This window comes from Lissotriton vulgaris, chromosome 8 (assembly GCF_964263255.1).
Source record: "Lissotriton vulgaris chromosome 8, aLisVul1.2, whole genome shotgun sequence".
NCBI classification, from domain to species: domain Eukaryota; kingdom Metazoa; phylum Chordata; class Amphibia; order Caudata; family Salamandridae; genus Lissotriton; species Lissotriton vulgaris.
In genome coordinates this window covers 138,579,762-138,594,272 of record NC_141696.1, presented here as the reverse complement: position 1 = coordinate 138,594,272, position 14,511 = coordinate 138,579,762, and the positions used below count along the sequence as shown (strand labels likewise).

General features: G+C 48.9%; 1 protein-coding gene across 1 annotated transcript in view; it reads right to left on the bottom strand.

Moving 5' to 3' along the window:
* P4HA3 (prolyl 4-hydroxylase subunit alpha 3) overlaps positions 1–14,023 on the bottom strand; it is a 265,687-nt gene extending 251,664 nt beyond the window's left edge. Inside the window, exon 1 of the mRNA XM_086933242.1 lies at positions 12,805–14,023. Within this exon, the coding sequence (XP_086789368.1) occupies positions 12,805–12,989 (185 nt within the window). The 5' untranslated portion in view covers positions 12,990–14,023. The remainder of the gene's footprint in view (positions 1–12,804) is intronic.
* Positions 14,024–14,511: the final 488 nt, after the last annotated feature.

The following is a 14,511-nucleotide window of genomic DNA, read 5'->3' as shown; positions in this document are numbered from 1 at the left end:
AGTTTTACATATGGTTTCGAAGTCCATATCCTCAATTTTTGCACTGATAAAAAAAAACTAGTGTATCATGGACTGGAGCTAAATCTGTCTCCAGTGCTCCACATTGCACTTACAGCAAAAACGATGCACGCAGGTTTGCCCAGTTTTTCGCACTGGTGCAAACGTTCTCCATGCAGAGCAAACAGCACTAGCATCGCTTCTTGCTCAGTGAGCTTAATCCTTCACAGGAAATAATGTTTATATTTACTGTGGGCACAAATATTTACTAAGACATTTCCCAACCTTAAGAGTGCCTTAGGCCAGGTAAAAGGGGCCTGCCTTACAAATGATGCTATAACCCTGAATGCAGGAGTTAATTGAATCTAGGCCTCCCTGTGCAATCCTAGGCACTTCCTTTTATTGCCCTATAGTTCAATCCTCTTATCTGATGTACAAAAAAGTGATGGTTGGAATGCTTAATTTAATCTCAGCCACTGGTAAGTACTCGGGGACCACATCCCAGCCCATCGTTATTTTTCCACCTCAGTTTGGACATATCCGTATGCAAATCAGTCTTGACCCTGCTCCAATAGGAACAGCCCAGACTGAACTGACGGGTCAGGTCCTCCCTGAACTGGAACACAAGACCCAAGATCAGTTTCACCCTAATTTGGTCTCTTCCGTTGGGTGTAGCTTAGTTCCAGTAGAACAGTGAGTATAAGACCCACATCTGGGCATACCCGTCATGCTTAGGGCTTTGCAATGAAGTTTACAAAAAAGTGACATGTGGAATGCTTGAATTCATGTAAGTCACTGGTAATTACTATGGACTGCGTCCCAATCCAACAGTATTTTGCACACTATACCACCTCAGTTTGGACCCAGCCACATGCAAATCAGTCTTGACCCTGCTCTGATAGGAACAGTCCAGCCAGAGGTTTTAGTCCAGGTCGACCCTGAACCAGGGCACAAGCAACCCAGGACTGGGTTCGTTGTAGTTGGGCCTCTTCTTTCGGGAGTCTTTTTTTACCCTATGCCTCACTTCTCTTATCTGCCAGAAACTGAAAGAGCCTTGTCTTGTATCAGTTTACGCAAACCGAACCTCCAAGCCTGGTCCTCCCTGGACCGGAAGCAAGCATCCTGGGACCGGTTTCTGGGTATTACCCTTCATCAGCCAGGCTACCTTGAATCTAGTGGCACAGTGAGTAAGGGACCCACGTCTGGGCATGCCCATCCCGCTTAGGGTGAAAAGTTCTATGCAAACAAATGATTTGCCTTGAAGCACACAATTTGAAGTGACGGGGAGAGCCGGGATTGAAACCAAGGTCTCCTGGAACTTTACTACTTGTGGACAGGGGCAGCTGATGAAATCCTAGAGCAGTGTAAGCAGCTACCCAAATCACACCACGTGAGCGAAATGTATAAACTCTACTCTCTCAAACTAGTTTGAGGGGAAGAGGGACTGGTTTTGCAAAATACTCTTGCGGGGATTACAAAAGACAAAAAAGCTCAATATAGGCACCACTTTTTAACTTGGCTGAAAGGCCATCGGTTTTACAGTTCTGAAGATGCACTGCGAAAATATTCGAGGGCTATTTTGGCACCCCAAATAAAGCCTAACCATCCACAGGGGTATTGGGAGGTTCATACCAGTGAATATGTTTGAAACGATGCCGCAAACCGGTGTACTTTATCACAACTTGCCAAAAAATTGAGTAAATGCCATACATTTTAAATAAATGTGTGTGCAATAATGTTACTAAAGATGTAAATGTCATCTTTCTTCATTTCTACCTTTCATCCTGAGCCCAGGTGGTTCATAGTCATGTACTGTGCCTGAGAACCTACTTTAAGAGGCAGGTTGTCAGGGCCATCGAAATTGTGCGATTCTGCAGCTGTTTTCACAGAGTTATGGATTTTCCACATGTGCCACATAATCCATGATCTGCTACATAATCTGTGGATTTTAATATCAACAAAAATGTTTCCAGCTCAAATCGATCAACATGTGTTTGCTCTTAGTGAGAGGAACTTGCCAAAGATTAACTGGTCTTCTTTCAATCGAATACGCCTGTATTTGTTTGTAAAGCTGGCGCTAATATGTGGTGAAATATTTGCCCTGACAATATTACCATTCTAAAAAATATAAAATAATGAAGTATTGCTATCAAAAAATGTGTTGCATTGTACCGCATAATTTAGCATTTCTTGCCGCATAATTGAGTCAACCCTACCGCATAATTTATTCCAGAGGGCCTTCAGGTTACGTAAATGTAAGGTTATCCATGTATAATAGTCTCTGGCAGTAGACAGGACAGCGATCCCGAAGGATAGGGTGATCTCATGATCTCACATGCCTCTTGGACAATCAGCCAATAGGAGGAGGTAAGAGCCAGGGGGCAGGGTGGAGTTACAGTCACAACTCACGGCTACACATATCTCATCCTTAACACACTAGCGCTTTGTGCAGGTGGTCCCTGACCTCACCCATCAACCACATACTCTTTACCTATAGCTCAATAATTATCCATTTTCTCTTTTTTCTCTATATCTCCCTCTCTTTCTCTTTATTGCTCTCTGCCTCCCTGTTTGTTTCTTTCTTTCTCTATTGTTCTTTCACTCTCTCTCATTTCCTATCGGCCTCTCTTGCTGTCTCTCAAACGAGTTTTCCATTAGAAGTGTATGTTTTATGTTTTATGGGTACGATTATGTGTATGTAAAAACAATAAAACTTATTGAAATACAAAAAAAAGAACCTATACTTCTCTCACCTTCTCTCGCGCTCTTTCTCTGTCTCGAGCCCTAGCCTCTCTCTCGTCCTCTCATCTGTATTCCAGTCTCTGGCCCTTACTTGTGTCTTTTTCCTCCCCGTCTCTCCCTACAATGAAACACACCTCATATTTAGCCGCATAGTTTGCGACATGTACAGGTCCTCGTTTAGAAATTGCTGGATATATATAAGAGAAAGTGGTAGTAAATGTGCTTTAATGGAATAATTACACTTTTAACGCAATTTACCATTTAAAAGTGATCTGGTGTTACCGCATTTTGAATGTGGTAAATGCTATGCTACATTACAATATGGGATGGCAGTGCCCATGAGCACCAGCACAAATTGTGCAGACTCTGCGCTTGCAAATGCCGTACCAGTGTGCCCGCAAATGATTCCCTAAACCTATGACCGAGCGTTCTCAGGAACAGCCCCCAGAATATGGAACTCACTCCCTCCAAACATCAGAAAGATTAAAAATTCAGTAACATTTAAGAGAGAAGTGAAGAGCCTCATGATGAGTAAATACTTTGCATAGTGCAGTTGCCTGAGCACAGATCTGACCTATGTGCTGCCCGGATGTAGAGCAACAAGATCATTATAAGGAAAAACAGCCGACATGAACAAAGATATAGGATGAACGATGATACGGGACAAACGTGACTACCGAGTCCAAACTGTATCCTTACTGTTACCTCTTAGTAACGGGAATTTATATATATATTTACGCAATTATGTAATGCCATAGAATTATCTACCTCACGTGTGTTACCTCTTATTAAGGAGAATTTTTATATATATTTACGCAACTTTGCAATGCCATAGAATGTATCTACTTCATGTGTGTTACCTTTAAATTATATAATATATACATTAATCCTTGACCTACCTCATATAGCGCCCATGTTAAGATATTTAGATATAGTGATGTCACCTCCTTATAGCCGTTTAGAACCTACCTCATATCTCCTCATTTTCAAACTGCGTACTAGTGGTGTCAATTGTTTCCTGGTTATCTATGTTAATTGTTTACCTACCTCGGAATGTAAAGCGCTCTGATACCTACGGGTCATGTTCGCGCTATACAAAACATTAAATAAATAAATAATAAATAAATAAATAAATAAATAGATTCCCCTTTAAAAGGTACATTTGGATAATTTAGCAAGAATCGCTATATGAGCACGTTCTACCTTAAAAGCACAGATAGAAAATCGGCATCATGTTATCCTATATCCAGACTATCAGACCCCTCTCTGCAGTTCAGATTTTATGTGTAATTATGGAGCTGGGTTAGTCCGTTTCTAGACACTCCCACGTTTGTATAAGCAAGAAAACCAGGTGATAACATTGTTAGCCCAGGATCAAACAGATTGGCCAAGTGTCGAAGACCGAATTTGCTGCTCGGTTTTTTGCTGCCTGAAGATGATAACTTAGCCAGTTTCTCTATCCTGATTCTGCCCACAAGCGGACTATCAACACACGGACCTTTGCCCTTTGACCCAGATGACCTCCGCCTCAAGTTACCTACCCAGCCAGATGGCAAGTAATTGATGTTCTTTTCAGCAGCCCTGTGAGCCTGGGACCTTGTACTCCCCCTTTGCAAGTCAGACCCCAACTTGCATAACTGCTTTGCAAGGGTTGCTCTGCCGTGATACAGTGAAAATTAATGAAGTGACATTTTGTCGATAGGCATTGTCAAAGCTAATAGGTCTCACCCCCTAGAGTTGTTGGTTTTATCATGCTTTTTAGCCATGCTGTATGTGCAGCATGGCTAAAAGTAGAAAATAAACTGTTATTGTTTTTGCTGGCGGGAGGGGGCAGGGCAGGAGGCAACGCCAAAGTAGAGAGGGCATTGGGGGACAGCAGGGCTTTAAGTGGGCTGGATCCTGCCAAGATGGCCGACAGGTGAGAAGCTCATGCCAGTCGCTCCCTGGCTAGGGATTGCCTTTTTGTCTCTAACCCATGGAATCTACCTCCCCCCTCGACCTTCTACACCCCCTCGAATCTATGCACTGTGGTCCACTGATTCTCCAATTCCATCGATCGAATCGGAATGCCGACTTCAGTAACTTCTGAGGAACCTTGATAATCTTCCGACAGCGGAGCCCTAGCAACATGGCCGTTGCCCAGTGGAGCTGCCTAGGTAGCTGTAGAGGAGATTGGCTGTGGACCACCCCCTTGGCCGTCGCCTACCCCCGGGCACCTCCCCGTTACATCTCTTTCTTCCCGCGCCTACAATGAAAAACGAAAATATGCTGATTGCGGATCCCTTTCAACACAGCAGATGCCCGGTTGAGCTGCCTAAGTAGCTGTTGAGGAGATGGGCTGGGGACCGCCCCTCCGGTAGGATGACCAACCGTCCGTAAATTTCAAAGACAGTCCGTAATTTCGGCCGTCTGTCCGTTTTCCGTGAAGGATTCTTTAACGGACGCTCTTTAACGGACGCTATTTGTCCGTAATTTTAACCAGGCCGCGGTCGCACCACCCTAAAGCTGGCACAGCTTCCACCCACCTCCCTTCTGGACTCCGATGCTGTACCAAAGCTCAGATACCCATCAGCATGGAGAGGCACAGGGGGATGGCAACCCTCACACCTTCAGCCCTTGATGACCCATTAAGAGGTGCTTGAAGGTGACTGAGAGGGGGGCTGCAGCTTCAGGAGCAGGGGCATCTATTCAGATGCAAACTGCCCTGAATGCGTCATGTCTCTGCAATTTAGAGGGGCTTCACACATTCCCTTTCTGCCCAGGGCCCCAAACATCCTAGAACCCTGATCACATCGAGGCAGCACGTGGTTCTCTTCACAGAGCTTAATTACTGTCACTAAATTGTAAGCAAACCTCGGTTCTTCAAACATGCAGTCTATAATGTAATAAAATAAAGAAATGGCACAATCTCACCCACACTGATTAACAAAGTATGGAGGACAATCAGTTAAATCAGTTCTCTTGGAGTACCTCCTTTATGTACTATACATCACAGTGGGGGATGGCAAAACTTACATTTTGGAAAGCCTGTCTTCTCGTTGTCTTGTCCAGGAGGGGGTGAGGAGCCCTACCCCACCCTGGAAGAGACCAAGATGATACTAGAATACTGCATGCCCACCCCTGTGCCCACCCTGATGGATCGTGTTCCTCCTCCTCTGATGGCTTCTGCACCCCCCCCAGTGATGGCTCCGGTCCCCCCCGTGGTGGCTCCTGCCCCCCCCCCCCGCCTGTGATAGCTCCTGTCCCCCCGTGTGGTGGATCCTGTCTCTGCCCTGGGTGGCTTCTGTCCCAGTCCTGGAATGGCTCCTGCAGTGAGGGTAAAGTTCTTGATGGGCCTCTGCTCAGAAAGTCTCAGCTCAAAATTAATATGAAAAGGTGGGAGAGTGAGTAAGTGAAGGGATGGGTGGATGACTGGATGAATTAGTGAAAGGGTGAATGGATGAATGAAAGATTGAATAGATGGATAATGAGAGAGGATGGATGGATTGATGAGTGAGTGGACGGAGGGAAGAGAGAAAAGGTAAATAGCTGGATGTATTGGTGGAAGGGTAGCTGGATGGGTAAAAGGGAGGATGGATGAGTGAAAGGATGGATGAGTGAAAAGGTGGATGATGAGTGAGTGAGTGGGTGGATGGATGAGTGAAATGATGGATGGATTGATGAATTGATAAGTGCAAGGGTGAATGGATGGACGGATGAGTGAAAGGGTGGATTTAAGGATGGATGAGTGGTGTGAAAGGGTGGGTAGATGGACAAAAGGATGAATAGATGAGTGAAGGAGTGAAAGGATAAATGGATGAGAGAAAGGATGGATGAGTGATAGGGTCAATGGATGGATTCATGAGTGGATAAATAGATGGATGGAAGGAAGGAAGGATTACTAAGTGAAAGGGTCGATGGAGAGAGAAAGGGAGGATGGATGGATGACTGAAAGGGTGGATGGGTGGAAGGATGAGTGACTAGGTGGATGGATGAGTAAGTGAAAGGATGGCTAGATGGGTGAAAGGGTAAAAGGCTGGATGGATGAGTGAATGGATGGATGGGTAGAAGAGTGGTTGGATGAGTGTACAGATGGATAGGGTGAAAGGGTGGATGGATGGATAATAGATGGATGAGTGAAAGGATGGATGAAGGGATGAATGAGTGAAATGATAGATGGAAAGATACATGATGGATAGGTTTGCACATGGTTGAATATGTTTGGATGTGGCTGGGCTTACTTATATACTATTGCGCGACCTCTGATGGGTCTTTAAAACGTATCCATTTGTCCTGAAGTTTTGTCCTGAATTTTGACCTCCTGTCCTGAATTTGTGTGCTGAATTTTGGCCCTTTGTCCTGAATTTTTACACTCACCATCCTGAATTTGCACCAATGCCAGTTGGTCACCCTACCTTCCGGCCGTCACCTGCCTTCCGGGTTTCGACCACGGTTGCTTGGCATTTCGCGATGCCTTCTGGAACTGCAGCTGGGATGCACAAGTCTTGCTCCCCCAACAAAGCAGCAATTAAAATTTCTCAACGCTGCTACCCTGTGCCACCAAACTTATTTTTCCTTTGTGTTTCTGAGTGAACGCGCCCTCCTGATCCCGCAGCTGCCTCCCTCTTCTGGGGCTGCTGCCTGGGCACCCAAACTGACTTCCCCTGACAACTCACCATGTTTAATGTAGACACTGCTGCCAATATAGCCCAGAGTGTTTAGTTGGCTATGACCCGAGAGAGATAGACGATCTCCATCCTTCCTCCCAAAGGATCCTGTGGCAGCCTCCCCCATCAAGCCCTGCTCCATGGGGTCGGTTTCCTTGTGGCTTTTTGATTGTATTTTTGTTTATCCACAATACCGCCATTTTGTAACAAAGTTATTGGGGTCCATGATCTGGGTTCTCCATCTTGGTGGCTTCGATAGATTTTCTGATCCATGGGTACTCACAAACTTTCTCTCGGGGCCCAAATTTACAATGTGGTTTGTGGCCGAGGGGCGCACCGGTGGGGGCTGGGTCAGAGGGGGAGGGGCGGGGCTAAAAAAACAAATGTGACCATAAGGTTGAACACAGGTCCCTGCAGCGGACGCATTCATCCACTGAGCCACCAGACCAGGCATACACACATCTCTCTCTTTCTCTCTCTCTGTCTCTCTGTCTCTGTCTCTCTCCCTGCCTCCCTCCCTCTGTCTCCCTACCTCTGTCTCTGTCTCTCTCTCTCTCTCCCTCCGTCTCTCTCCCTGTCTCCCTCCCTCTGTCTCCTTCCCTCTGTCTCTCTCTCTCCCTCCTTCTCTCTCCCTGTCTCCCTCCCTCTGTCGCTGTCTCTCTCTCTCTCTCCCTCCGTCTCCCTCCCTGTCTCTCTCCCTCTCTCCCTCCCTCTGTCTCCCTCCCTGTCTCCCTGCCTCTGCCTCCCTCCCTGTCGCCCTCCCTCTGTCTCCCTCCATCTCTCTGTGTCCCTCCCTCTCTCTGTCTCCCTTCCTCTGTCTCCCTCTCTCTGTCTCCCTCTCTATGTCTCTCTGTCTCTGTCTCCCTTCCTCTGTCTCCCTCCCTCTGTCTCCCTCCCTCTATGTCTCCCTCCCTCTCTGTCTCCCACTCTCTCTGTCTCCCACTCTCTCTGTGTCCCACTCTCTCTCCCTCCCTGTGTCTTCCTCTGTCTCCCTCCCTGTCTCTCTCCCTCTCCCTCCGTCTCTCTCCCTCTGTCTCCCTCCCTGCCTCCCTCCCTGTCTCCCTCCCTGTCTCTCTCCCTGTCTCTCTCCCTCCCTCCGTCTCCTTCTGTCTCCCTCCCTCTCCCTCCCTCCCTCCCTGTCTCCCTCGCTCTCTATCTCCCACACTCTCTCTCTCTTCATCTGTCTCCTCCCTCTCTCTCTCTCTCCCTTTGTCTCCCTCCCTTTCTCTCTCTCTCTGTCTCCCTCCCTCTCTCTCCCTCCCTCTGTCTGTCTCCCTCACTATGTTTCCCTCCATCATTCTGTCTCCCTCCCTCTGTCTCCCTCCCTGTCTCTCCCTCCCTCTGTCTCTCTCCCTCTGTCTCCCTCTCTCTGTCTCCCTCCCTCTGTCTACCTCCCTGTCTCTCTCTTCCTCCCTCTCCCTCCCTCTCTGCTTTCCTCTCTGTGTCTCCCTTCCTCTCCCTCCCTCTGTCACCCTATGTCTCCCTCCCTCCCTCTGTCACCCTCTGTCTACCTCCCTCTGTCACCCCCTGTCTCCCTCCCTCTCCTACTGTCTCCCTCCCTCTATCTCCCCCTGACTGCCTCTCTCTGTCTCCCTCTCTCTGTCACCCTCTGTCTCCCTCCCTCTGTCAACCTCTGTCTCCCTTCCTCCCTCCCTCTCCCTCCCTTTGTCACCCTCTGTTATCTCACCCTGTGCCAGCTCTCAGCGGGCTTCCCGGGGGACACGGCTGCACCCCAGTACTTCACAGGTCTTTAAAAGACCATTTACATGTTAATGAGGCTTTGATGTATTTCACCTCTTAGCACCCCTGCATCTCCACTCTGACAATCACTGGAATCCCCGCCCCCACAGAGCAGAGTCTCTCAGAGTCAGTGTTTGCTAACACTATTAAAATGTTTTCTTTAAAAACACAGGTTGGATGTCTGCAAGGTCCGCGGGCCGCCAAGGAAGGCTTGCCGGGCCGCTGGCGGCCCGCGGGCCGTACAATGAGTACCAGTATTCTGATCGATGCGTATCCCTGGTCTGCGCCTTGTGCCGCCTGACAGACCATTGCCTTAAAGTCGACCCCCAATTGGGACACCTACACACCTCTCATCTTGTATGGTCACTGCGAGGCACCCTTTTCACCCCCTCCCTCGGACCTGTTCCATAGCCAAGGTGATCTGACACAGGGAGTGAGTCCGGCACTGGATGCTGTGATTACTGGCCCCCAACCAGTTTGTTGACTCGTTCACTCTGGCTTTTTGGTGTCCCCTGAAGTACTTTTCCTCTTGCCGGTCTGCCTGACCCGATCTGCATGCCTACCCCTTTACTATTCTCCCACTATTGTCTATGCCCCATAGGACTTTTTTTCTATGTTATGCTATGCTATAGTAACTCATGTAATTATGTAACAATGATTTCTTTTCTATGTTATGCTACGCTCCAGTAACTGATGTAATTATGTAACACTGTTTTACCTCATGTAAAGTGCTCTGATACCTCCGGGTCTAGCCAGCACTATATTAAACTGTTCAAGAGTGGTGGCTCCTCAAAGGAGTGCTGTGGGGTGGTGTGGCGGGGGAGGGGCATGGTGGGGGGTAGTAAACTCTGGCATACGGCTGAAAGGAGTTAAATAAATAAATAAATAAAACAAATTACATTGCGCGCCCTGCATCGCCATTTGGGGTACAACATGGACAACAGAGATTTTGGGGAAAAGGAGATATGATGAGGCCAAAAAGGTCTGTGTCATGTCACTTTAATCAGTTATTGGGGGAGGGGGCAACACGGACAATGGAGGGAGGGTGAGTGGGGGCAACACAGGCAATAGAGGGCAGGCAGATGGCGGCAACATGAGCAATGGAGGCTACAACTCGTACTATGGAGAGCAGTCATGAGGGGCTGGACAAGCAGAAAGACAACCAGACAGGGTTGGATGAGGGGGGTAGGGTTGTGGGGCACAGAGACAACGGAGGGTGGGAGGGAGGGGGTATGGAGCACACAGAAAAGGGAGGGAGGGTGTAAGGAGCACACAGACAAGGGAGGGAAGGAGGGGCCGTGGGGCACACAGAAAAGGGAGGGAGGGTGTAAGGAGCACTCAGACAAGGGAGGGAAGGAGGGGCCATGGGGCACACAGAAAAGGGAGGGAGGGTGCAAGGGGCACACAGACAAGGGAGGGAAGGAGGGGCCGTGGGGCACACAGAAAAGGGAGGGAGGGTGCAAGGGGCACACAGACAAGGGAGGGAAGGAGGGGCCGTGGGGCACACAGAAAAGGGAGGGAGGGTGCAAGGAGCACTCAGACAAGGGAGGGAAGGAGGGGCCGTGGGGCACACAGAAAAGGGAGGGAGGGTGTAAGGGGCACACAGACAAGGGAGGGAAGGAGGGGCCGTGGGGCACACAGAAAAGGGAGGGAGGGTGTAAGGAGCACACCGACAAGGGAGGGAAGGAGGGGCCGTGGGGCACACAGAAAAGGGAGGGAGGGTGTAAGGAGCACACCATCAAGGGAGGGAAGGAGGGGCCGTGGGGCACACAGAAAAGGGAGGGAGGGTGTAAGGAGCACACAGACAAGGGAGGGAAAGAGGGGCATTGGGGCACACAGAAAAGGGAGGGAGGGTGTAAGGAGCACACAGACAAGGGAGGGAAGGAGGGGCCGTTGGGCACACAGAAAAGGGAGGGAGGGTGTAAGGAGCACACAAACAAGGGAGGGAAGGAGGGGCCGTGGGGCACACAGAAAAGGGAGGGAGGGTGTAAGGAGCACACAGACAAGGGAGGGAAAGAGGGGCATTGGGGCACACAGAAAAGGGAGGGGTGTGTAAGGAGCACACAGACAAGGGAGGGAAGGAGGGGCCGTGGGGCACACAGAAAAGGGAGGGTGGGTGTAAGGAGCACACAGACAGGGAGGTTGGGAGGGAGGTGCTAGGGGTCCATTTCTCAAACTATCGTCTCAGTCTTGGTTCAGTTCAGGCAGAGGAGTCTTTCCCTCATTCAGTAGAGGACGTGTTCCAAGCACAAGGTAGTATGGGGGGAGGGGGGTGGACGTGTAGTTTTGATTGCTGTTGAGCCAGAAATGAATCTGTCCGTTGGCGTTGCCTGCATGCATTTCTATACATATATCCTACTGACTGGAGCTACTATAAATAGTTTCTTGATAAACTAACTTGAATGAACCAGATTACATTGTCTTTGCACTAGGGCAGTGCACTTTCGTACTGTTTGCACTAAGCAATATTTGCAATGAGTCACCGGTGTGAAAATTATTTTTATGCACAGTCGCCGCATCAAATATTTGTTTTTTAGTAATTGGTCACGAAAATTTTCATTTTTGCACCGGTCAGTGGTCAGGTGCATATATTTTTACTCTGGCCTGTTGATGTGTTGAGTGTTGGAGCAAAACTTCACTGTGCTTGTGCAATGTTCAGGAATTTGGTGTCAAGTGTCCAATAAAACCTGTGATTATATCAACTTGTGGATCAAAAGATGTGTGCACAAAGAAAAGCAAGCAAGAGAAGATGGGGTAGACAGAACTACAAACACAAATCAAGAAAAACAGCCTTAGTGCATTTGCATCTAAGAGCCCACTGTAAGTGAGGGGCAGTTACCCACTCTCGGAATGGGGATAAAAACAGCACCCTCACACCCACGCCCGAAAGAGAAAAACTAAAATAAAACGTGAGAAAATTGCCATTTTCACTTTCGAGGTTGATATTTTCACGCAGAACTGTATTAAACTTGAAGCAGAAATCTGTAGAGGCACAGGTAACAGTGGCACTCGCGTTATCGATCTTATAAGGATGAAAGGCTGCGTCGGCTTGAAGGGATTACACATACGTGTCTCCAACAGGAACTTCAGTCTTTTTCAAATGTATTTACTGTTTATATTCAATTTATAAAACCCATGTAGGAGAGCCACACAATTTACCACGTTCATCATACACCATTAAAACTAAACAAAAAGGTGGAAAGACATCAAAGATCTTAGTCCAATACAACAAATACAGTTTAAAAAATAGAAATGCAGCTGCACAAGTCATGAAAAAGCACATTCAATGACTGATTAGTTTAGCTCTCTTGTTACGCCAACTTCTTCTCTGTTCACACAATGAGCACATGTATCAACAAATGGGCACAACCCTTCTGATCTTCCAGATTTGCTATAATCACCCTGATTTTCAGACACTCAGGTTCATCTTCTATTATCATTCAATAATGTGCCTGCCCTCAACTAACATGAGTTCAAAACAGTGTCTTGTACCTTCCCCCTCTCCTCCTGACACCTACTTTTTTTTTTTTTTTTACTAATTATGATAACATATGCCAGCTACTTCCATCAGTCGACTGAGCTCCTGTTCCACTGTAACAACACCCACTTCTTCCCCAGGCATAGGGCGCCCCCAGGCAGCTGGCATTACCCACACATGTGGGGTCGCTCGTTCCATTACCTCTTCAGGTCGTTGAGTCTGGAGGTCTCGTCTCGGATGTAGGTCTGCAGATGCCGCAGGAGTGTGGCCTCCGTCGCCAGGGCCTGCTGCACGTTCACCATGGAGGTGTACATCTCACCCCAGACCCCCGCCAGGCCACCCAAGCACAGCAGGCACCAGCAGAGCGTCCTCAGTGGTGGCAGCATCTCAGCAGCAGCCTCCCAATGCCAGCAGCACTGCCAGCAAGGGATTGCAGCAGCACTGCAGCTCCACCAGAAGCACAACCAGCAGGGGCACCACCACAAGCAGCAGCACTGCTGCAGCTCCACCACAAGCAGCAGCACCAGTGCAGCTCCACCACAAGCAGCAGCACCAGCAACACAACCAGCAGGGGCACCACCACAAGCAGCAGCACTGCTGCAGCTCCACCACAAGCAGCAGCACCAGTGGAGCGACACCAGAAGCAGCAGCACCAGCAACACAACCAGCAGGGACACCACCACAAGTAGCAGCACCAGGGCAGTTCCACCAGAAGCACCAGCACCAACAGCAGGAGAACCAACCCCAGCAGCACAATCAGTAAAACAACCACTATCAGCAGCACTACCAGCAAGGGGTTGCTGCAGCACTAAAACTCCACCATAGGCAGCAGTACCAGACCCACCAACACAACCAGCAGGGACACCACCACAAGCCTCAGCACTGCTGCAGCTCCACTAGAAGTACCACCACTGACAGCAGGGGGACCACCACTACCAGCAGCAGAAAAAGTCTCTGCAGCACAATCAGTAAAACAAGCACTACCAGTAGCACCACCAGAAGGTCTAGCAGCTGCAATACTATTGTAATCAATACCAAGCGTTACCAGCACCACCAGTCAAAATACTACAGCAGCAGCACCAGCAATAGCAACAACACCACAAGCTCCACCATAAACAGCACTCCCAATCTGATCACCAAACCACATCCAGCAGCACCACAAGCTAGATGAACAGCACATTAAAACCCAGCCACAACCAGCAGCGCTAGCAGCAGCGGCACTACAAGCCTGATCAACAGCACCACCACCAGCAAGAACCCACCACCACAATCAGCATCACCCGAAGCTAGATTAACAGCCCATTAAAACCCAGCCACAACCAGCAGCGCTAGCACCAGCGGCACTACAAGCTAGATTAACAGCACATTAAAACCCAGACAAAACCAGCAGTGTTAGCACCAGCGGCACTACAAGCCTGATCAACAGCACCACCAGCAGCAAGAACCAACCACCACAACCAGCAGCACCAGAAGCTAGATTAACAGCACAATAAGAACACCCTGCAACCAGCAGAAGCAGCGCTAGAAACAGCAGCACTCCCAGCCTGCTCAGCAGCACCACTAGTATCCAGCACCACCACCAGCAGCAGACTCACCACAAAAACCAGCAGCACCACCTGCAAGAACACCAGATGAATCAGTTTCACCACCAGAAACAAACAGCCCTTCTTCCGGCAGGAGCACTGCCACTCTGATAAGCAGAACCTCACCCAGCACCTAGCAGCAGGAACAGCAAAAGCACAAACAGCAGCAAAACCAAAATAAGCAGCTGCACCGTAACCAGCACCACCACCTGCACGTGGAGCTCTGCCCGTAACAGACACCCCACACCACAGCCAGCAGCTTCTCCCCAGCTCGCCACCGTCCTAGCCCAGAGCCCTACTCCCTGTGCATGTGGGGGCATGTGCA